General features: G+C 32.9%; 2 protein-coding genes across 7 annotated transcripts in view; one reads left to right on the top strand and one right to left on the bottom strand.

Annotated features, from left to right (window-relative positions):
• LOC143237358 (PRKCA-binding protein-like) overlaps nucleotides 1-11,050 on the top strand; it is a 51,119-nt gene extending 40,069 nt beyond the window's left edge. For 2 of the 5 annotated variants that reach the window (XM_076476516.1, XM_076476518.1), the window contains one exon: nucleotides 10,011-10,780. In XM_076476516.1, the coding sequence (XP_076332631.1) occupies nucleotides 10,011-10,258 (248 nt within the window). In that variant the 3' untranslated portion in view covers nucleotides 10,259-10,780. Of the gene's footprint in view, nucleotides 1-10,010 lie in introns of all 5 variants that reach the window. The other 3 variants (XM_076476515.1, XM_076476519.1, XM_076476517.1) reach the window with 3 other exon arrangements.
• Nucleotides 11,051-12,532: 1,482 nt separating this feature from the next.
• LOC143239523 (protein tweety-like) overlaps nucleotides 12,533-24,195 on the bottom strand; it is a 46,631-nt gene continuing 34,968 nt past the window's right edge. For both annotated transcript variants that reach the window (XM_076480675.1, XM_076480676.1), the window contains 5 exons: nucleotides 21,800-21,892; nucleotides 19,744-19,883; nucleotides 17,385-17,486; nucleotides 15,406-15,446; nucleotides 12,533-12,995 (listed from right to left, as the gene is read on the bottom strand). In XM_076480675.1, coding sequence (XP_076336790.1) covers nucleotides 15,434-15,446; nucleotides 17,385-17,486; nucleotides 19,744-19,883; nucleotides 21,800-21,892 — 348 coding nt within the window. In that variant the 3' untranslated portion in view covers nucleotides 12,533-12,995; nucleotides 15,406-15,433. The remainder of the gene's footprint in view (nucleotides 12,996-15,405; nucleotides 15,447-17,384; nucleotides 17,487-19,743; nucleotides 19,884-21,799; nucleotides 21,893-24,195) is intronic.

Here is a 24,195-nt window from a genome sequence, read left to right as displayed (position 1 = left end):
CTACTTCAACTATTTTAGTTAAGTTACTTCTGCTCTGTTTGTGGTGGAATGTCTACTTCAACTATTTTAGTTAGGTTACTTCTGCTCTGTTTGTGGTGGAATGTCTACTTCAACTATTTTAGTTAAGTTACTTCTGCTCTGTTTGTGGTGGAATATCTACTTCAACTATTTCAGTTAGTTTACTTCTGCTCTGTTTGTGGTGGAATGTCTACTTCAACTATTTTAGTTAAGTTACTTCTGCTCTGTTTGTGGTGGAATGTCTACTTCAACCATTTCAGTTAGTTTACTTCTGCTCTGTTTGTGGTGGAATGTCTACTTCAACCATTTCAGTTAGTTTACTTCTGCTCTGTTTGTGGTGGAATGTCTACTTCAACCATTGTAGTTAGTTTACTTCTGCTCTGTTTGTGGTGGAATGTCTACTTCAACCATTTCAGTTAGTTTACTTCTGCTCTGTTTGTGGTGGAATGTCTACTTCAACCATTTTAGTTAGTTTACTTCTGCTCTGTTTGTGGTGGAATGTCTACTTCAACCATTTTAGTTAGTTTACTTCTGCTCTGTTTGTGGTGGAATGTCTACTTCAACCATTTTAGTTAGTTTACTTCTGCTCTGTTTGTGGTGGAATGTCTACTTCAACCATTTTAGTTAGTTTACTTCTGCTCTGTTTGTGGTGGAATGTCTACTTCAACCATTTTAGTTAGTTTACTTCTGCTCTGTTTGTGGTGGAATGTCTACTTCAACCATTTTAGTTAGTTTACTTCTGCTCTGTTTGTGGTGGAATGTCTACTTCAACCATTTTAGTTAGTTTACATCTGCTCTGTTTGTGGTGGAATGTCTACTTCAACCATTTCAGTTAGTTTACTTCTGCTCTGTTTGTGGTGGAATGTCTACTTCAACCATTTCAGTTAGTTACTTCTGCTCTGTTTGTGGTGGAATGTCTACTTCAACCATTTCAGTTAGTTTACTTCTGCTCTGTTTGTGGTGGAATGTCTACTTCAACCATTTCAGTTAGGTTACTGTGAGATGTGTCTACTTCAACCATTTCAATTAGGATACTTCTCTGTTTGTGGTGGAATGTCTACTTCAACTATTTTAGTTAAGTTACTTCTGCTCTGTTTGTGGTGGAATGTCTACTTCAACCATTTTAGTTAGGTTACTTCTGCTCTGTTTGTGGTGGAATGTCTACTTCAACCATTTTAGTTAAGTTACTTCTGCTCTGTTTGTGGTGGAATGTCTACTTCAACTATTTCAGTTAGTTTACTTCTGCTCTGTTTGTGGTGGAATGTCTACTTCAACTATTTTAGTTAAGTTACTTCTGCTCTGTTTGTGGTGGAATGTCTACTTCAACCATTTTAGTTAGTTTACTTCTGCTCTGTTTGTGGTGGAATGTCTACTTCAACTATTTTAGTTAAGTTACTTCTGCTCTGTTTGTGGTGGAATGTCTACTTCAACTATTTTAGTTAAGTTACTTCTGCTCTGTTTGTGGTGGAATGTCTACTTCAACCATTTTAGTTAGGTTACTTCTGCTCTGTTTGTGGTGGAATGTCTACTTCAACTATTTTAGTTAGTTACTTCTGCTCTGTTTGTGGTGGAATGTCTACTTCAACTATTTTAGTTAAGTTACTTCTGCTCTGTTTGTGGTGGAATGTCTACTTCAACTATTTTAGTTAGGTTACTTCTGCTCTGTTTGTAGTGGAATGTCTACTTCAACTATTTTAGTTAGTTTACTTCTGCTCTGTTTGTGGTGGAATGTCTACTTCAACCATTTTAGTTAGTTTACTTCTGCTCTGTTTGTGGTGGAATGTCTACTTCAACCATTTCAGTTAGTTTACTTCTGCTCTGTTTGTGGTGGAATGTCCACTTCAACCATTTCAGTTAGGTTACTGTGAGATGTGTCTACTTCAACCATTTCAATTAGAATACTTCTCTGTTTGTGGTGGAATGTCTACTTCAACCATTTTAGTTAAGTTACTTCTGCTCTGTTTGTGGTGGAATGTCTACTTCAACCATTTTAGTTAGTTTACTTCTGCTCTGTTTGTGGTGGAATGTCTACTTCAACTATTTTAGTTAAGTTACTTCTGCTCTGTTTGTGGTGGAATGTCTACTTCAACTATTTTAGTTAAGTTACTTCTGCTCTGTTTGTGGTGGAATGTCTACTTCAACCATTTTAGTTAGGTTACTTCTGCTCTGTTTGTGGTGGAATGTCTACTTCAACTATTTTAGTTAAGTTACTTCTGCTCTGTTTGTGGTGGAATGTCTACTTCAACTATTTTAGTTAAGTTACTTCTGCTCTGTTTGTGGTGGAATGTCTACTTCAACTATTTTAGTTAAGTTACTTCTGCTCTGTTTGTGGTGGAATGTCTACTTCAACCATTTTAGTTAAGTTACTTCTGCTCTGTTTGTGGTGGAATGTCTACTTCAACCATTTTAGTTAGTTACTTCTGCTCTGTTTGTGGTGGAATGTCTACTTCAACCATTTTAGTTAGTTACTTCTGCTCTGTTTGTGGTGGAATGTCTACTTCAACCATTTTAGTTAGGGTACTTCTGCTCTGTTTGTGGTGGAATGTCTACTTCAACCATTTTAGTTAGTTTACTTCTGCTCTGTTTGTGGTGGAATATCTACTTAACCATTTCAGTTAGTTTACTTCTGCTCTGTTTGTGGTGGAATGTCTACTTCAACCATTTCAGTTAGTTTACTTCTGCTCTGTTTGTGGTGGAATGTCTACTTCAACCATTTTAGTTAGGTTACTTCTGCTCTGTTTGTGGTGGAATGTCTACTTCAACTATTTTAGTTAAGTTACTTCTGCTCTGTTTGTGGTGGAATGTCTACTTCAACTATTTTAGTTAAGTTACTTCTGCTCTGTTTGTGGTGGAATGTCTACTTCAACTATTTTAGTTAAGTTACTTCTGCTCTGTTTGTGGTGGAATGTCTACTTCAACCATTTTAGTTAGTTACTTCTGCTCTGTTTGTGGTGGAATGTCTACTTCAACTATTTTAGTTAAGTTACTTCTGCTCTGTTTGTGGTGGAATGTCTACTTCAACCATTTCAGTTAGTTTACTTCTGCTCCGTTTGTGGTGGAATGTCTACTTCAACCATTTTAGTTAGTTTACTTCTGCTCCGTTTGTGGTGGAATGTCTACTTCAACCATTTTAGTTAGTTTACATCTGCTCCGTTTGTGGTGGAATGTCTACTTCAACCATTTCAGTTAGTTTACTTCTGCTCTGTTTGTGGTGGAATGTCCACTTCAACCATTTCAGTTAGGTTACTGTGAGATGTGTCTACTTCAACCATTTCAATTAGGATACTTCTCTGTTTGTGGTGGAATGTCTACTTCAACCATTTTAGTTAAGTTACTTCTGCTCTGTTTGTGGTGGAATGTCTACTTCAACCATTTTAGTTAGTTTACTTCTGCTCTGTTTGTGGTGGAATGTCTACTTCAACTATTTTAGTTAAGTTACTTCTGCTCTGTTTGTGGTGGAATGTCTACTTCAACTATTTTAGTTAAGTTACTTCTGCTCTGTTTGTGGTGGAATGTCTACTTCAACCATTTTAGTTAGGTTACTTCTGCTCTGTTTGTGGTGGAATGTCTACTTCAACTATTTTAGTTAAGTTACTTCTGCTCTGTTTGTGGTGGAATGTCTACTTCAACTATTTTAGTTAAGTTACTTCTGCTCTGTTTGTGGTGGAATGTCTACTTCAACTATTTTAGTTAAGTTACTTCTGCTCTGTTTGTGGTGGAATGTCTACTTCAACCATTTTAGTTAGGGTACTTCTGCTCTGTTTGTGGTGGAATGTCTACTTCAACTATTTTAGTTAAGTTACTTCTGCTCTGTTTGTGGTGGAATGTCTACTTCAACTATTTTAGTTAGTTTACTTCTGCTCCGTTTGTGGTGGAATGTCTACTTCAACCATTTCAGTTAGTTTACTTCTGCTCTGTTTGTGGTGGAATGTCTACTTCAACCATTTCAGTTAGTTTACTTCTGCTCTGTTTGTGGTGGAATGTATACTTCAACCATTTTAGTTAGTTTACTTCTGCTCTGTTTGTGGTGAAATGTCTACTTCAACCATTTTAGTTAGTTTACTTCTGCTCTGTTTGTGGTGGAATTGCTACTTCAACCATTTTAGTTAGTTTACTTCTGCTCTGTTTGTGGTGGAATGTCTACTTCAACCATTTCAGTTAGTTTACTTCTGCTCTGTTTGTGGTGGAATGTCTACTTCAACCATTTTAGTTAGTTTACTTCTGCTCTGTTTGTGGTGGAATGTCTACTTCAACCATTTTAGTTAGTTTAATTCTGCTCTGTTTGTGGTGGAATGTCTACTTCAACCATTTTAGTTAGTTTAATTCTGCTCTGTTTGTGGTGAAATGTCTACTTCAACCATTTTAGTTAGTTTAATTCTGCTCCGTTTGTGGTGGAATGTCTACTTCAACCATTTTAGTTAGTTTACATCTGCTCTGTTTGTGGTGGAATGTCTACTTCAACCATTTTAGTTAGTTTACTTCTGCTCCGTTTGTGGTGGAATGTCTACTTCAACCATTTCAGTTAGTTTACTTCTGCTCTGTTTGTGGTGGAATGTCTACTTCAACCATTTTAGTTAGGTTACTTCTCTCTTTAATGACATCACTGTAAGAGGCACAGTGTGTTACGACTGTATCACATACTGTTTGGTAACCTCATTGTAACAGATGCACAGTGTCTAATTACTGTATCACATACTGTTTGGTAACCTCACTGTAACGGATGCACAGTGTATAATTACTGTATCACATACTGTTTGATAACATTTCCGTAACACACACACACTGTATAACTACTGTATCACATACTGTTTGATAACGTTACTGTAACAGAGACGCAGTGTATAACTAGTGTATCGCATACTGTTTGATAACGTTACTGTAACAGAGATGCAGTGTATAACTAGTGTATCACATACTGTTTGATCACGTTACTGTAACAGAGATACTGTGTATAACTAGTGTATCACATACTGTTTGATCACATTACTGTAACAGAGACGCTGTGTATAACTAGTGTATCACATACTGTTTGATCACGTTACTGTAACTGTGTATAAATAGTATATCACATACTGTTTGATCACGTTACTGTAACTGTGTATAACTAGTGTATCACATACTCTAGGATATATGTGGATGACCAATTATGTTTTCCAAGACTGGGCTGTAAGTTTCAACAAGTGCATGAAACGACAGCATCATGTTGTTGTTTTAGTATTAGACAATGTCATATTGCACAGTCAAAAGAATCTAGGAATATCAGAATTGTGTTCTAAGTTTGCAGTGCAGCATAAGTGCTAAAGCCTCATGACCCAGGTATCTATCATTCATGCATTGAAAGCCAACTTTGAAAACCACCAACTTCGAGAAAAATGTCTGTGTGCAAGAATGCTTGTGTTGAGTGAAATAAAGAACAGAACAGTGTAAAAGTAGACAAGAACAGTGTAAAAGTGGACAAGAACAGTGTAAAAGTGGACAAGAACAGTGTAAAAGTGGACAAGAACAGTGTAAAATTGTTTCATCAACTTCCCTTCAGAAGACAACAGAGAAGATGAAGACTAAAACATCCTTTTCCACAACAGCTTCAGCTGGCTGAAAACATCTTCCAAGGAATGTGTTGACCAAACAACAGTGTGCCTTCATCCAACGTTCTGTGACAACTGGGTACAAGAACATTTGACCAACCTGAATAATGACAGCAACCAGTACACAGACACAGAAGAGTGTACAATCAAGTCAAGATTGAAGTGTGTTGAATACGTTAAGAAGTTTGCAATGAAAGACCCAGCACTCCTTACAGTGATGAACAATTTGAATAATGTAGAAGATATTGTTTAAAAACCCATCACTTCAAACAGTGAAGGATAATTTAAATAATGTAGAAACATGTTCTGATGATATTTCTTGTTCATCTAGTACAATACAAGTCCAGCTGAACAGTTTTGTGTTAATACTGTCCCACTACTGCATATTGTAATGATGTTTTCTGTTTTATCTGATACAAGATATATAGTCCTCCACCTGAACAGTTTTGTGTTAATACTGTCCCACTACTATATGTTCTAATGATGTTTTGTTTTATCTAGTACAAGATAGTCCTCCACCTAAACAGTTTTGTTTTAACACTGTCCCATTACTATATGTTCTAATGATGTTTCTGTTTTATCTAATACGAGATGTTTAGTCCTCCACCTGAACAGTTTTGTGTTAATACTGTCCCACTACTATATGTTCTAATGATGTTTTCTGTTTTATCTAATACAAGATAGTCCTCCACCTAAACAGTTTTGTTTTAACACTGTCCCATTACTATATGTTCTAATGATGTTTCTGTTTTATCTAATACAAGATGTTTAGTCCTCCACCTGAACAGTTTTGTGTTAATACTGTCCCACTACTATATGTTCTAATGATGTTTTCTGTTTTATCTAATACAAGATATATAGTCCTCCACCTGAACAGTTTTGTGTTAATACTGTCCCACTACTATATGTTCTAATGGTGTTTTCTGTTTTATCTAATACAAGATATATAGTCCTCCACCTGAACAGTTTTGTGTTAATACTGTCCCATTACTATATGTTCTAATGATGTTTCTGTTTTATCTAATACGAGATGTTTAGTCCTCCACCTGAACAGTTTTGTGTTAATACTGTCCCACTACTATATGTTCTAATGATGTTTTCTGTTTTATCTAATACAAGATAGTCCTCCACCTAAACAGTTTTGTTTTAACACTGTCCCATTACTATATGTTCTAATGATGTTTCTGTTTTATCTAATACAAGATATATAGTCCTCCACCTGAACAGTTTTGTGTTAATACTGTCCCACTACTATATGTTCTAATGATGTTTTGTTTTATCTAATACAAGATAGTCCTCCACCTGAACAGTTTTGTTTAACACTGTCCCACTACTATATGTTCTAATGATGTTTCTGTTTTATCTAATACAAGATATATAGTCCTCCACCTGAACAGTTTTGTGCTAATACTGTCCCACTACTATATGTTCTAATGATGTTTCTGTTTTATCTAATACAAGATATATAGTCCTCCACCTGAACAGTTTTGTGCTAATACTGTCCCACTACTATATGTTCTAATGATGTTTCTGTTTTATCTAATACAAGATATATAGTCCTCCACCTGAACAGTTTTGTGTTAATACTGTTGCACTGCAACATGGTATTATGATGTTTTCTGTTTTATTTAGTACAATGTAAAGCCTTCCAGCTGAACAGTTTTGTGTTAATACTGTCCCACTGCAACATGGTATTATGATGTTTTCTGTTTTATTTAGTACAACGTAAGCCTTCCAGCTGAACAGTTTTGTGTTAATACTGTCCCACTGCAACATGGTATTATGATGTTTTCCGTTTTATTTAGTACAACGTAAAGTCTTCCAGCTGAACAGTTTTGTGTTAATACTGTCCCACTGCAACATGGTATTATGATGTTTTCTGTTTTATTTAGTACAACATAAGCCTTCCAGCTGAACAATTTTGTGTTAATACTGTCCCACTACTGCATGTTCTAATGATGTTTTCTGTATTATCTAGTACAAGATACAGTCACAAAAGAAAGTGTTCGTACCCCTGCGTCCCGAGTAATTTTTTGCTCATAACTTAGAAAGTATCACGATTAGGCTAATAGAAGTATAGTATTTTATAAATATTATACTAACACACATCTACATAAATTTTTATGTCAGTTAAAGGACAAATAAACTGTTTATAAACAAATAATCAAAAATAGGAGGAGCAGAAAGTGTTTGTGCAGTTCAGAATGTGTGAAAAAACTGATATTCATGTAAACATTTTGTTTAGTTTGGCAAATAAACTACATTATACCATTCCAGAACTAGACACTGGGTTCATAATTATTGCAATTTAGCCAGTAAAAATATGTACTTCTGGCAATTTAGCGCAGTCTCTGTCATTATCTGCTTGGTCATCATAGCGAACAGGAAACAACTGTCCAGTGATTTAAAAAACCGAATTATTGTAAAATACAAGTCTCGTGTATCTCTTTCCAGTATTGCTACACAACTTAATGCGCCAAAATCTACTGTTCAAAGCATAATTGTCAAGTTTAAGCTTACAGGGTCAACTGCTAACCTCCCTCTTTCTGGATGCCCCACCAAATTTCCAGAGAAAACCAAAGGAAGGTTCTCGGAGAAGTTAGTAGGAATCCTCGTTTAACACATAATGGCGTGCAGAAACTGGTAAGGAAGCGGGGTTGAAGTAAGCACCTATACAGTTATGAACATGTTATGCTCTTCTGGGTTCAAAGCATGCCGTCCTCGTAGAACTCCATATATAAAGCCTGTTCATTTAGAAGCACGATTGAGGTATGCAAGAAAGCATGTAGATAAACCCTTTACCTTTTGGAAAAGTATCCTTTGATCAGATGAGACTAAAATTGAACTTTTTGGCTACAACAATGTTAGCTATCCTTTCCATAAGAAGGGGAACAAAATCTTCAAAGAACACCGTCCCTACAGTTAAACACAGAGGTGGCTCGATCATGCTATCGGGTTCCTTCAGCTCTTCTGGTGTAGGCATCCTTAACCATGTCAACAGAATCATGAAAAAGAGAATGCGTTGATATATTAGGCACTTATATCAAGAATGATGCTCGGAACTTGCGACTTGGCGTCGTTGGATCTTCCAGCACGACAATGACTCTAAGCACACATCGAAATATGTGCAATCCTGGTTGCAGAGAAATCATATAAGTGTTCTGTAGTGGCCATCACAGTCACCCAATCTAGACCCAATTGAAAACGTTTAGCATGAGTTGAAAACCAGGGTTCATCAGCATCATACAAAAAACTTAGAAGAGTTGGAGGCATTCTGTAAAGAAGAATAGAAGAAAATACCAGTCGAGTACTGTCAAGCGATCATGGAGGACTATGAGGAGAGATTGTGCCAAGTAATTCACCTAAAAGGCTACACAACTGACCATTAAAGTAGATGCATGAACACTTTCTGCCCCTCCTATGTTTGGTTATTTGTTTATAAACAGTTTGTCGTTCAATTTACATAAAAAATTATGTAGATGTGTGTTAGTATAATATTTATAATATACTGTACTTTCATTATCCTAATTGTGATACTTTTTACGTTATGAGGAAAAAACTCACGGCCTTGGAGTCTGAACAGTTTTGTGTTAACACTGTCCCACTACAACATGGTATAATGATTTTTCTTGTTTCAACTAGTACAAGATAGTCCTCTAGCTGAACAGTTTTGTGTTAACACTGTCCTACTGCAACATGGTATAATGATGTTTCTTGTTTCATCTAGTACAAGATAGTCCTCTAGCTGAACAGTTTTGTGTTAACACTGTCCCACTACAACATGGTATAATGATGTTTCTTGTTTCATCTAGTACAAGATAGTCCTCTAGCTGAACAGTTTTGTGTTAACACAGTCCCACTGCAACATGGTATAATGATGTTTCTTGTTTCATCTAGTACAAGATAGTCCTCTAGCTGAACAGTTTTGTGTTAACACTGTCCCACTGCAACATGGTATAATGATGTTTCTTGTTTCATCTAGTACAAGATAGTCCTCTAGCTGAACAGTTTTGTGTTAACACTGTCCCACTACAACATGGTATAATGATGTTTCTTGTTTCATCTAGTACAAGTTAGTCCTCTAGCTGAACAGTTTTGTGTTAACACTGTCCCACTGCAACATGGTATAATGATGTTTCTTGTTTCATCTAGTACAAGACAGTCCTCCATCTGAACAGTTTTGTGTTAATACTGTCCCACTGCAACATGGTATAATGATGTTTCTTGTTTCATCTAGTACAAGATAGTCCTCTAGCTGAACAGTTTTGTGTTAACACTGTCCCACTGCAACATGGTATAATGATGTTTCTTGTTTCATCAAGTACAAGACAGTCCTCCATCTGAACAGTTTTGTGTTAACACTTTGTCACTACTGCATGTTATAACGATGTTTCCTGTTTTATCTAGTACAGGATATCGTCTTCCAGCTGAACCGTTTTGTATCAGCACTGTCCCACTACCATAACAATTGTCATGCTGTGATGAAAACAGCCAACATTTTTCCCATTGAAGTGGATCTATCAGGCAGCACTTTTCACTACCCAGATCCAACTGTTAGTCCATACCAAGATGAAGAGGATGACGATGATGATGATGAACTTTTGGAAGCAAAAGAAGCCAAAGAGATTGTAGAAGGCAATCTTCTAGGGGACTAGTGTGTATTAATTAAATAGGTTGGTTTCTCAAATGTATAAATATGTTACAGTATTCAAGGGTCCATTGAAACATAGCAAGAAAGTTAAGAGTTTTCACGAATGTAGTGTAGCATCATTGTGATGAATTATCTTTACACATTTATGTAGAAATGATTTATTTCTCTTTGTTACTTTGTTGTTTTGATTAATATGATCTCTTAGTTGGAAACAACAGGATGTGAACATGTTAACATGTATGAACTGCAGATTAGTTAAGCAGGTATGGTGTTCAGGTGTGACTTTTTTTAAAAATTTAAACTGTACTTTGTATGTCAGAAAGTTACATTATAATGAATGTGTAAGTATTCTGAATGTGATAGTGTCAATATGTTCAAATTATCTGTATGTTTGAAATGGCAAACTTCTTTTCTAGTCACTTTTATGTGAGTTACAGCATGATGACCAAGAACATTACAGATTATCTGAATGTGAGTTACAGCATGATGACCAAGAACATTACAGATTATCTGAATGTGAGTTACAGCATAATGACCAAGAACATTACAGATTATCTGAATGTGAGTTACAGCATGATGACCAAGAACATTACAGATTATCTGAATGTGAGTTACAGCATAATGACCAAGAACATTACAGATTATCTGAATGTGAGTTACAGCATAATGACCAAGAACATTACAGATTATCTGAATGTGAGTTACAGCATGATGACCAAGAACATTACAGATTATCTGAATGTGAGTTACAGCATGATGACCAAGAACATTACAGATTATCTGAATGTGAGTTACAGCATAATGACCAAGAACATTACAGATTATCTGAATGTGAGTTACAGCATGATGACCAAGAACATTACAGATTATCTGAATGTGAGTTACAGCATGATGACCAAGAACATTACAGATTATCTGACGTGGTAGACACTTTAAACTAAACTCGAGTCAATATGAAAAATCATTAACTCTGCAATTATGGCTTTTAAATAACAAATTTAATAAGTTATCATAAATTAATGTAATATATATATATATTTGTGCACGTTCTTAAGAGTTTCACTTATGATGATATGTAACATTTCTGTTATCTTTAGACAAGTGTATTTTCAGTTTTTGTTGTTTTTTAAGTTACATTTCACTTTTTTCTAAGTTGTTAAAGATAGAAAGTATGGGTTACTGTTTTTGTCGTTGAAATAATATTTCTATGCATAGTAATCTGATTTTATCTAGAAGGAAAATGTTTTGTCACATTTTAAAAGCTAAATCAAAACAGTAGTGTTTTCTGACATTCCAGCTTGTGATTCATGTTGTAGTTAAGTTTATGACCTGCTCTGTATTTCTAATTGGTAATTCTAACTTCATTTTATCTGTTAAAATGTTTAGAAGACAACTTAATGTGTAACTTTTAAAGTTGATCTTACCCATAAAAGTTTTCCAGAAATACATGGTTTTATAACTGGTATTTATTCTTATTACTACATCAGTTACAGGTGTTATGTAAACAAGGTTCTTGCAAACATCATTCTCTGAGAAGTACTTGTCACTAATTAACACAAATATTTTCTGAAGAGATTTTTAAACTGATATGATATATTTGAGATTTTTTCTTACATTTTAGTTAAGGTTTTATTTAGTCACCTTTCTGAGATGTCTTGTTTTTGAGGTCTTGAAATAAAATAATAAGATAAAAAAAAAAAACCATCCTGTTTGAATTATTCCATGTGTAGATTTATGGCAAGTTGCTGAAGTTTAGTACCCTTCTGAATAACACAGTATCTCAATATCTTTATAATTTAATGCCATATTTTAAAACCCACTTTTGTATATTAGATCAGAGACCCATAAATTAATGGAGATGTATATTTACTACACCTAAGATAGGAAGTTATAACAACTATGAAGAATTCCTGTAGATGTGCTACTAAAAATAAATATAATGAACATTTATAGAATGTTCTTGTGTATTGGAAACAAGTATTTCTATGTATACACTCAAACATTTCTGTTTTAAGATTTGGAAAACGTATCTTTTTTTTGGTTAATTTTGTGAGTGGATGTATAAACTGGCATGTTATATTAACACTGATGTAGGTTATAATACAGTGAATATTGTGAATGTAAGTAATTTATTGTCTTTAATTAGGCTAGACAAAAATATTTAGACAAACTATGGTGTTTAGTTATTTACAAAACTCAAGACTGTGGAAATGTTATATAAGGAAAAAATTAAACAAGGGCTGGAAAAGAAATATAAAGCATAAACTATGGTTTACTAATCACAAAATTATTTCTCTTTAATTCTCAAACTGGCTTTCTAAATTTAACTTGAAATCACTACTGTGTGTCTATAAAATGTGTTTTAAAAAGACAGAAGTCAACACAGGCATGTTTACCAGTCAGCTTTAAGAAGAGAGGTTTTAGCACACATCTATGTAAAAGGATAAGTTATATGTTAAAACCTGTGATTTAAAATAATGTCATGACTACATGTAGAACCACAAATAAAGATCTAAACTGACTTAGGAAAACATGCACAGATAATATTAATAGGATTATTTAAAGATGCTAATATAATTACAGAGATAACTGTTGCGTAAATATGTACTGCGGGTCCAACTGAATATTCATTTGCATCCTGTAAATGAAGCTGTGTGTGTGTAAAAAGTGTGCCAGGCAAATCTCTCTTCTCAGTAACACACAGAGTTGGTAGTGGTTGATCTGTACAAGCTGCCATTCATCTGGTATATCAGAGATGATCAATGAAGATAGCTTTAGCAGCTTTGTACAAATATTCAAAAACTAATTCAAAAGGTTGAATAAAAGTTACAAAGACAATTGAAACCAAATAGCTTTGTCTTATAGAGTAATACTTAGAAGTTACACTAGGAATCAGCAAAATGTCCTTTAAAAGAAAAGTGCTTATTGCAAGATACTGATGTACTTTGAAAAGGATATACTTGGTGTAGTATAGAAGTTAAGATAAAGAAATATGGCATGTACTGTTATAAGTAACTAATATTTGGGTTATGAGTTTGAAACACAATATAGCAAATCATGGAAATTAATTCCAGTATAATCTTGAAACATGATTTCAGATCCTAGGACTTAATACACAGAATATAAGATTGAATTATCATTTTCTATCAATTGCACACAGTAATACTGAAGTTTCTCAGGTAAGATGACAATATTTGAAAAGCAACACTATTAGATCCAGGAGTCCACTGATGAGAGTTCTAAGATATGATTAGCCTTTAAACAGACTAATATCACCTCATTACTTACTGATTAATATGTCTAAAGTTCTACAGAATTACCACTTAACTAACATGTTTCTTATCAACTAATTTTACACCTCTAAAGTGTTTCTAACCTACTAATTTTCACAAATCTTCACCAACATACTTCATATCAACTAATCATTACACAGTTAACAAACGCATTGCTTATCAACTACACCTGGCACACCTTCACCAACATGTTTCTAATCAACTGATTTTTACACATTTAACAAACGTTTCATATTAATCATTACTAGTTTTCATACACCTTAACCAACATGTTTCTTATCAACTACCCTGACACATCTTCACCATCATGTTTCTTATCAACTACATGTCACACCCCTTCACCAACTTGTTTATTATCAACTACCCTTGACACACCTACACAGACATGTTTCTTATGAAATACCACTGATGCACATTCACCAACGTTTCTTATTAACTACCTCTGACATACCTAACAAACATGTTTTTATCAACTAATCCTGACACACATTCACCAACATGTTTCTTATCAACTAATACTGAGACACCTTCACCAAGTTGTTTATCATCAACTGCCCCTGACACACCTTCAGCAAGAGTTAAGTGTCACACAGGTAGGTAGAAAGTGAGATTGTTCAACCTGGCCATTCTGTCTTTTTAACTCTTAAGGATTACAGCCTAAAGTGGAGACTCATAATTACAAAATGTTTCGTAAGGCCCCTTATAATAATAATATATACATAATTACAAAATGTTTCGTAAGGCCCCTTATAATAATAATATATACATAATTTACAAAATGGCCCCTTATAATAATAATATATACATAATTACAAAATGTTTCGTAAGGCCCCTTATAATAATAATATATACATAATTACAAAATGTTTCGTAAGGCCCCTTATAATAATAATATATACATAATTTACAAAATGTTTCGTAAGGCCCCTTATAATAATAATATATACATAATTACAAAATGTTTCGTAAGGCCCCTTATAATAATAATATATACATAATTACAAAATGTTTAGTAAGGCCCTTATATAATAATAATATATACATAATTTACAAAATGTTTCGTAAGGCCCTTATAATAATAATATATACATAATTACAAAATGTTTCGTAAGGCCCTTATAATAATAATATATACATAATTTACAAAATGTTTAGTAAGGCCCCTATAATAATAATATATACATAATTACAAAATGTTTCGTAAGGCCCCTTATAATAATAATATATACATAATTACAAAATGTTTCGTAAGGCCCCTTATAATAATAATATATACATAATTACAAAATGTTTCGTAAGGCCCCTTATAATAATAATATATACATAATTACAAAATGTTTCGTAAGGCCCCTTATAATAATATATACATAATTACAAAATGTTTCGTAAGGCCCCTTATAATAATAATATATACATAATTTACAAAATGTTTGGTAAGGCCCCTTATAATAATAATATATACATAATTTATTGACAACTATGATAAATATTCAAATCTTGAAAAAAGTGGTTTATCCTGAATAAGATTCGACTGGACAGTGAGGATAAAGTGGTCTTTCATCAAATGTAACCATAACCATACTTTAAAAGTTTCCACAATTCAAGTGAGAAGTATTCTTTCTCTAGAATATAGTTACGATAAGAATAATGTGTAAGTTCCTTTCTCCAAGTACTAGGATATCATGAAGAAGTAAATATATTTAAATATAAATATATGAAATATATTATGACATAAAAGTAAAATAACAGTCCAGTAATTGAAAATATTTAACCTTTCATGAATATATAATTCATGCAACCTTTGGTCTTCACTAAAACTAAGAAACGTCATTAAAATAATAAGTATGACAATCTTTACCTTTTTCTGTCCAGTAGATTAATCTTGATCAGTGACCAGATCTAGTGTTTGATACATTAAAAAACATATCACTAAGTTTGTATAACAAAGGTTTAATTCCTACCACATCAATAGAATATTTTCAGCTACTAGACATATACTAGAACAATGATATTATTCTAACATTACTTTTCAAAAAACCTAAAGTTTGAAATTATTGTAAATTAGTATATATTAGCTATGTATATTTTCATTTTCTGACTCAATATTTTGATAACATGAGAACCTTCATGGATGAGTAAATACACTTCACAACATAGAAATCAGTGTACATCATCCTAGAGTTCAGTCTTTCATTATTCTTAACTATACTCTTCAAAAAAAGAAACACAAAAGGCAAAATATGAGACAAATTGTTAACAAGTTTATTCTGGGTAGTTCTGTATGACATGTGTGAAACTTTGCACATTCACTGCTGAACATCCAAAGTTTGCAAAGGCCAAGTCCACGCTCATTGGGTGAAGTTTAACATCAATAACGAGTATGCCCCGTGAGCATCAATAACTGCTTGGCATCTCCTGCCCATGGAAGCGATGAGATGACGAATCACATCCTGTGGAATGGCTGTCACTCAGCCTGCAAAGCTGCTGCAAGCTGAGGTAGAGTCTGCGGTTGAGGTTGTCGCCGTCGCAGACGTCAGTCCAACTCGTTCCAAAGATATTCGATGGGGTTTAAATCTGGTGATCTGGAGGGCCAGGAAAGAACGTTGATGTTGTGGTGTCTCAAGAAGACAGTGGTGAGTCGGGCAGTGTGAGGACGGGCGTTGTCATGTTGAAAAACGTTGTTGACATTCACCATGATGGGTTGCACATGGGGCCTAAGAATCTCGTCAACGTATCGTTGAGCCGTAAGATTCCCTCGAACGTGCAAAAGGTCTGTTCTGGCACTGTAGGCGATGGCAGCTCACATCATGACGCTGCCACCATCAAATCTGTCAACATCCTGCACACAGTTTGCTGCAAAATGTTCACCTCAGCGACGGTAAACATGGGTCCTTCCATCCTGCCTACGAAGCATAAAACGTGATTCATCGCTGAACCAAACATGCCTACATCGTCGATGAGGCGTGCCGAGTCCACTGCAGCCGTGCTTGGCGATGTTGCTGGGTGAGGATGATACATGTGACTGGGCGTCGAGGTTGGATTCCTGCATCTTGTAGATGGTTGCGTGCGGTCTGATCGGAAATCCCTCGCAGCCCTGGTATGGTTGAGGCAGTAGATGTCGCAGTGGTGGTCCTATCCCAAAGGTGACATAACCGGATGTTGCGATCTTGTGCGGGTGTGGTCACACGAGGTCTGCCAGATCGTGGGCGGTCACATGTTGATCCATGTTGTTGGTGACGATTCCATAGCCTTGTGATGGTGTTTTGGTGGACATTCACAGCTCTGGCAACATCTGATCGAGATTCGCCTGCTTCTAAATCGACCAATGGCATTGTTGCGTTGTGCTTCAGTCAGTCTTGGCGATGGCTTAACACTGAGCTATGGAAACCGAGTACCCGTCACTTTTGTAAGGATTTTGCACATGTTGCACTTGCAGAACATGCAAATCTCTCAAACGAATTTATTGGACACGCATGCGTTTTGGCGAAAAATCAATGTTTTCCTCTGTTTTCAAAGTGCACAACTTTCATTGTCATTTTGGTCTGACAATCAGTGCCTTAACACGTGTAACATCACATACTCTGAGCTTGTAACGCTATTACATATATTTCTCTTTAAAATAACAAAAATATCCCTTTTGCGTTTCTTGTTTTGAAGAGTATAAATAAAACATAGTCAGTGATAACTATTTACATATATAAATAAAACATAAAATAACCTTATCTTCACAGAAAACAACTAGATCCATTAAAAAGATTTCAAAACAAACTACTGCAAGATAAACAAACCATAGAAGTAAAGATTTGACATATACATCAACATAAAATACTTATTTACTTCTCATGAATTTGGATCCAAGTGTGTGAAGCTAACCAGATGAGTACACTAAAGAATACACCTGCTCCTGCAGCTGATACAAACATGTAGACCATGCCTTCTCTAGAAACAAAATAACCTTTTCAGTTCTCTCTTAAATATTGTTTTTGTTTCATGTTATCTTAGAAATGTGTTTTGTCATAAGTATTTTTACACAACATACAAAGATAGGAAACTTTTTGTTTTCAATTAAAATAAATATCTGATTCCTTTCAGAAGTGTACCATACAAAATATCAATATGTGATTTCTTCCAGAAGTGTACTATACAAAATATCAATATGTGATTGCTTCCAGAAGTGTACTCTACAAAATATCAATATGTGATTGCTTCCAGAAGTGTACTCTACAAAATATCAATATGTGACTTCTTCCAGAACGGTACTATACAAAATATCAATATGTGACTTCTTCCAGAAGTGTACTAAACAAAATATCAATATGTGACTTCTTCCAGAAGTGTACTATACAAAATATCAATATGTGACTTCTTCCAGAAGTGTACTATACAAAATATCAATATGTGATTGCTTCAAGAAGTGTACTCTACAAAATATCAATATGTGACTTCTTCCAGAAGTGTACTATACAAAATATCAATATGTGATTGCTTCCAGAAGTGTACTCTACAAAATATCAATATGTGATTGCTTCAAGTGTAATATACAAAATATCAATATGTGACTTCTTCAAGAAGTGTACTATACAAAATATCAATATGTGATTGCTTCCAGAAGTGTACTCTACAAAATATCAATATCTGATTTCTTCCAGAAATGTACTATACAAAATATCATCCTTGAGTTATGAAATACAAATTGGATTTTACAATAAAATGTTCTGGAATTAAACAAAACTTGTTTTTTAAGCTGAAACACCTTGGACATTAACAACTGTATGTAACATTCACATTTCAATCAAACTGGCCAAATATAAAGATAATAACAAGTCACCTGACAACAACATAATAAGACATTATAAAATATAAAGATAATAACAAGTCACCTGACAACAACATAATAAGACTTTATAAAATATAAAGATAATAACAAGTCACCTAACAAGAACATAATAAGACATTATAAAATATAAAGATAATAACAAGTCACCTGACAACAACATAATAAGACATTATAAAATATAAAGATAATAACAAGTCACCTGACAACAACATAATAAGACATTATAAAATATAAAGATAATAACAAGTCACCTGACAACAACATAATAAGACATTATAAAATATAAAGATAATAACAAGTCACCTGACAACAACATAATAAGACTTTATAAAATATAAAGATAAGTCACCTGACAACAACATAATAAGACTTTATAAAATATAAAGATAATAACAAGTCACCTGACAACAACATAATAAGACATTATAAAATATAAAGATAATAACAAGTCACCTGACAACAACATAATAAGACTTTATAAAATATAAAGATAATAACAAGTCACCTGACAACAACATAATAAGACATTATAAAATATAAAGATAATAACAAGTCACCTGACAACAACATAATAAGACTTTATAAAATATAAAGATAATAACAAGTCACCTAACAAGAACATAATAAGACATTATAAAATATAAAGATAATAACAAGTCACCTGACAACAACATAATAAGACATTATAAAATATAAAGATAATAACAAGTCACCTGACAACAACATAATAAGACATTATAAAATATAAAGATAATAACAAGTCACCTGACAACAACATAATAAGACATTATAAAATATAAAGATAATAACAAGTCACCTGACAACAACATAATAAGACTTTATAAAATATAAAGATAAGTCACCTGACAACAACATAATAAGACTTTATAAAATATAAAGATAATAACAAGTCACCTGACAACAACATAATAAGACATTATAAAATATAAAGATAATAACAAGTCACCTGACAACAACATAATAAGACTTTATAAAATATAAAGATAATAACAAGTCACCTGACAACAACATAATAAGACATTATAAAATATAAAGATAATAACAAGTCACCTGACAACAACATAATAAGACTTTATAAAATATAAAGATAATAACAAGTCACCTGACAACAACATAAGACATTTTCTTATTATTACAATAATTTTTCACTATACAGCTTGATTAAACATCTTTGCACTAACCTCTGTTCTTAATAATGAGGGTTTATTTACATTATTTATTAAAAGAGTTCAACTGTTCTTAATAATGAGGGTTTATTTACATTATTTATTAAAAGAGTTCAACTGTTCTTAATAATGAGGGTTTATTTACATTATTTATTGAAAGAGTTCAACTCACAAGACATCCACACAAGTAGCCTGCATAGCAATAACATATTCTTTATGCATAGCTTGACAATCCAAGAGAGTAACCATCCCTGATACAGTCTTCTCTGCACTGTTTAACTTTGTGGACAGGTGGTGTAGTGTTGCTCTCACCTGAATTGAATACTTTACTTCACTATTACACACTAACGATAAAAGTTATCTTCAAGTGATAACCATGATCTAATATTGAACATGTTAAACTAAGGTAAGACCTTAATGTGATAATAATACTTTTATATTAAACATGTTAAAATAACATAACACCATAATGGGAAAACCACACTTTAAATACTAAGGTAACAATATAATGTAAAATGAAAAGATTGGAGTTCTCAAACAAGAACTGAACATTTATAAAGAAATTATTGTAAACTGACAGAGTTTAACTTTCATTTTAACCCTCTCACCATAAATATCTGTTGTTGCTGAGATTCTTAATGTTCTACCAATCAGTACAACAAAATATCTTAGTTAACAATCCATATGGTTATAGTATACAAGTTTTATGTTCTTAATTTTACAATTCAATACTAAAAAATTCTCAATTTCTACTAGTGTGAGAATATCACCAATGCTCGTACAAAGCATGATTTTCCTGGCCTTCAATCTTGTTTGGTTAAAGAGCCACCAAATGGAAAATCTGGCTCTTCTTGCCTGTCACATCCTCTCTTTCGTGATTTGTTAATAGATCTTTCTTACCTTCAGTTACAGATTACCAATAAAATGTCAAGATTTTCATCTATCAAATAATTTATTGTATAATAACAATAAGTTTACAAGTTCACTCACTTTTACCCATAGGAAAATTAAAGGCCAGTTTAGATGAATTTGTAACGACTCTTGTGTCATATTTGGGAAGCCAGAAAAATTTTGAGAGTTATAGAAAATTGTCTGCTTTTTGCATATTAATATTCTATATTATTTTAGGCAAAAATAAATAATAATAACACAACAGAAACGTTTTGTGAGCAGCTTATGGGTAATGTACTTCAATAGCATAATATGAGATGCATCTTTGCCAAGTGATTTACAATGTATGTTGCCACAAATAGTAATTATACATGGTTCAAAGAACAGTAAAATAATACAATTTAAGTATAACAGATTTAGAGTTATCAATTAAAAGCTACTTAGGATAAACAAATGTATTATCATGTTACAATCTGAACTCTATCTAAAAAAAGGATAAATTGGATTATTTTGATATTTTTGGTGATTACAAAGAAAATTAAATTGACCAATCTTGTATAAAGTTAGGGTAGGCAAAATAACAGATAAAAATATTACATTTCACGAAAAATAGTTTGGAATATATTTAAGATATCTTTAAAATTATACAAATGAAATTTGAAATTTTCAAAATAGAGATAAGTATATTTATTCTTAACATGAAAGTCACTTTGCACTTGGACTAGTAAAAAAAATAGGCTTGATATATTCACAGAGAAAACTTTGTTCAGTTTATCAAAATAGTTTGCTACAAAATCTGATCTTTTGTATCTAAATGACTTGTAATGTTTATTGAAAATCTGTCCATTTTCGTGAAGACATACTTACTGTATTAAACATTAGTAGTGTCCAAACTTTAGACAAGCACAAATTTATAATATGGTCAGTCAGTTCAACTGAGCCCGTGTACATAGAGTTAAGGAAAAATCCTAAATATACGAAGTTAAACTAAAGTAATTGTAAGTTCTGCATTTACAGGTTTACCAATACAAAATATTGAATTTAAGTAAAATCTGATTTGCATGAATATGATCTCACTTAAAACTAAATAATTGTGTTTAGAATATTCACAAAAACCGTGGTGGTGGTGAATTTTCGTAGTATTGACAGAAAATTTACTATCAAGGTGATGGCAGTTTTAGAGTGTTGAAATAAACACTGAACCAGCTACCTAAGCTTCACTACACATGAACAAGATGACTTGACATTCTCTACATGAGGCAACTGACCTTCACTACACATGAAACAACTGTCTGACATTCTCTAAAGTTCAAGTAAAAATTGAAAACATATCTCACCTGCTGCTCAGGATACAACACTCCAGTTATCTGAATTAAAACATTCACAGTACTGTCCATATTGTTTACTGTCATAGTGATTTCTTTGATTGGCTAGAAATAATGTTTGAAAATGATGACTTAAATAAAAATAGAAATTTATAATGATTAATTATTAATGTTAAAACTTCATAAACTTATTATTACTTCATTTATTTAACTTCCAAGACAATAATAGGAGAAAAACATCACAGTATTGTAATTTTTAAAGACAATTATCATTATATATGCAGGTATTCTTTCATTCTTTACAGGTTGTATTACCACCAAAAAAATATTATTTGTATTCTACTAATTACAAGTTGACTAAGTTTGAAAAGTAATATCAACCACTTATGAACACACTGACTAAATTAACTGATTATGAAGAGACTGACTAACTTTATAAAAATAGCATCAACTTATCATGAACAGACTCAATAAGTTTGTAAGAGTGATATTAACTAGTAATGAAAAGACTTTAATTTTATAAGAGTAATATCAACTGATCATGAACAAACTAAGTTTCTGAGAGTAATATTAACTGATCATGAATAGACTGACTAAGATTGAAAGAGTAATATCAGCTGGTCATGAACAGACTCTCTAGTTTTCAAAGAGTAATATTAACTATTCATGAAGAGGCTCTCAAAGTTTGTATGAGTAATATCAACGGGTCATGAACAAACTAAGTTTAGAAAATTAATATCAATTGATCATGAAGAGACTCAATAAGTTTGTAACAGTAATATCAACTGGTAATGAAAAGACTCTGTAATTTTGTAAGAGTAATATCAACAGATCATGAACAAAATAAGTTTGGAAGATCAACTGATCATGAATAAACACCCTAATTTTGGAAGAGTAATATCAACTGGTCAGAAACAGACTCTCTAAATTTAGAAGCGATATCAGCTAATAACGAACAGACTTTCTAAATTGGTAGAAGTGATATCAGCTAATCATAAACAGACTCTTTGAGTTGTTAATCTTATGTCAACTGATCATGAACAGACACTCTAATTTTGTAAGAATAATATTAAATGATCAAGAACAGACTCCCTAATTTTCTAAGTTTAGAAGATTAATATCAATTGATCATGAAGAGACTCTCTAAGTTTGCAAGAGTAATATTAATTGATCATGAAGAGGCTCAATACGTTTGTAACAGTAATATCAACTAGTAATGAAAAGACTTTCTAATTTTGTAAGAGTAACATCAACTGGTCATGAACAGACTCTCTAAATTTAGAAGAGAGATATCAACTGATAATGAACAGACTGACTAAGTTTGTAAAAATAGTATCAGCTAATCATGAACAGACTGAAAAAGTTTGTAAGAGTAATATCAACTGATCATGAACAGACTCTCCAAGTTTGTAACAGTAATATCAACTTGTAATGAAAAGACTGACTAAGATTGTACGATTAATATCAACTGATCATCAACAGACTCTGTAAGTTTGTAACTAATATCAGTTGGTAATGAAAAGACTTTCTAATTTTGTAAGAGTAATTTCAAGTGATCATGAACACACCATCCAAGTTTGTAAGAATAATATCAACTAATGATGAACAAACAAAGTTGAGAAGAGTAATATCAATTGATCATAAAAAGACTGACTCAGATTGTAAGAGTAATATCAACTGATTATGTACAGACTGACTAAGTTTGTAAAAGTAACATTAACTGGTCATGAAAAGTCTCTCTAATTTTGTAAGTGTAATATCAACAGATCATGAAGAAACTACGTTCAGAAGAGTAATCCCACTTGATCATGAACAGACTCTCTAAGTTTGTAGGATTAATATCAACTAATCATGAACAGACTGACTAAGTTTGTAGGAGTAATATCAACTGATTATGAACAGACTGACTAAGTTTGTAGGAGTGATATCAACTAATCATGAACAGACTCACTAAGTTTGTAGGAGTAATATCAACTAATCATGAACAGACTGACTAAGTTTGTAGGAGTAATATCAACTGATTATGAACAGACTGACTAAGTTTGTAGGAGTGATATCAACTAATCATGAACAGACTGACTAAGTTTGTAGGAGTAATATCAACTAATCATGAACAGACTGACTAAGTTTGTAGGAGTAATATCAACTAATCATGAACAGACTGACTAAGTTTGTAAGAGTAATATTAACTGATTATGAACAATCTTACTATGTTTGTAAGAGTAATATCAACAGATGATGAAACAGATTATAAGTTTGTAAGAAACCAAATTTAGAAGAGTGACATCAACTGATCATGAATAGACTATAAGTTTGTAAGAGTAGTCTCATCTGATAATGAAAAGACTATGTTTGTAACAGTAATATCAACTGATCATGAACAGACTCCTGATGAGGAATTCAAAGTA

The sequence above is a fragment of the Tachypleus tridentatus genome, chromosome 13, assembly GCF_004210375.1.
Source record: "Tachypleus tridentatus isolate NWPU-2018 chromosome 13, ASM421037v1, whole genome shotgun sequence".
Lineage (NCBI taxonomy): Eukaryota > Metazoa > Arthropoda > Merostomata > Xiphosura > Limulidae > Tachypleus > Tachypleus tridentatus.
This window is presented reverse-complemented; position numbering and strand designations above follow the sequence as displayed.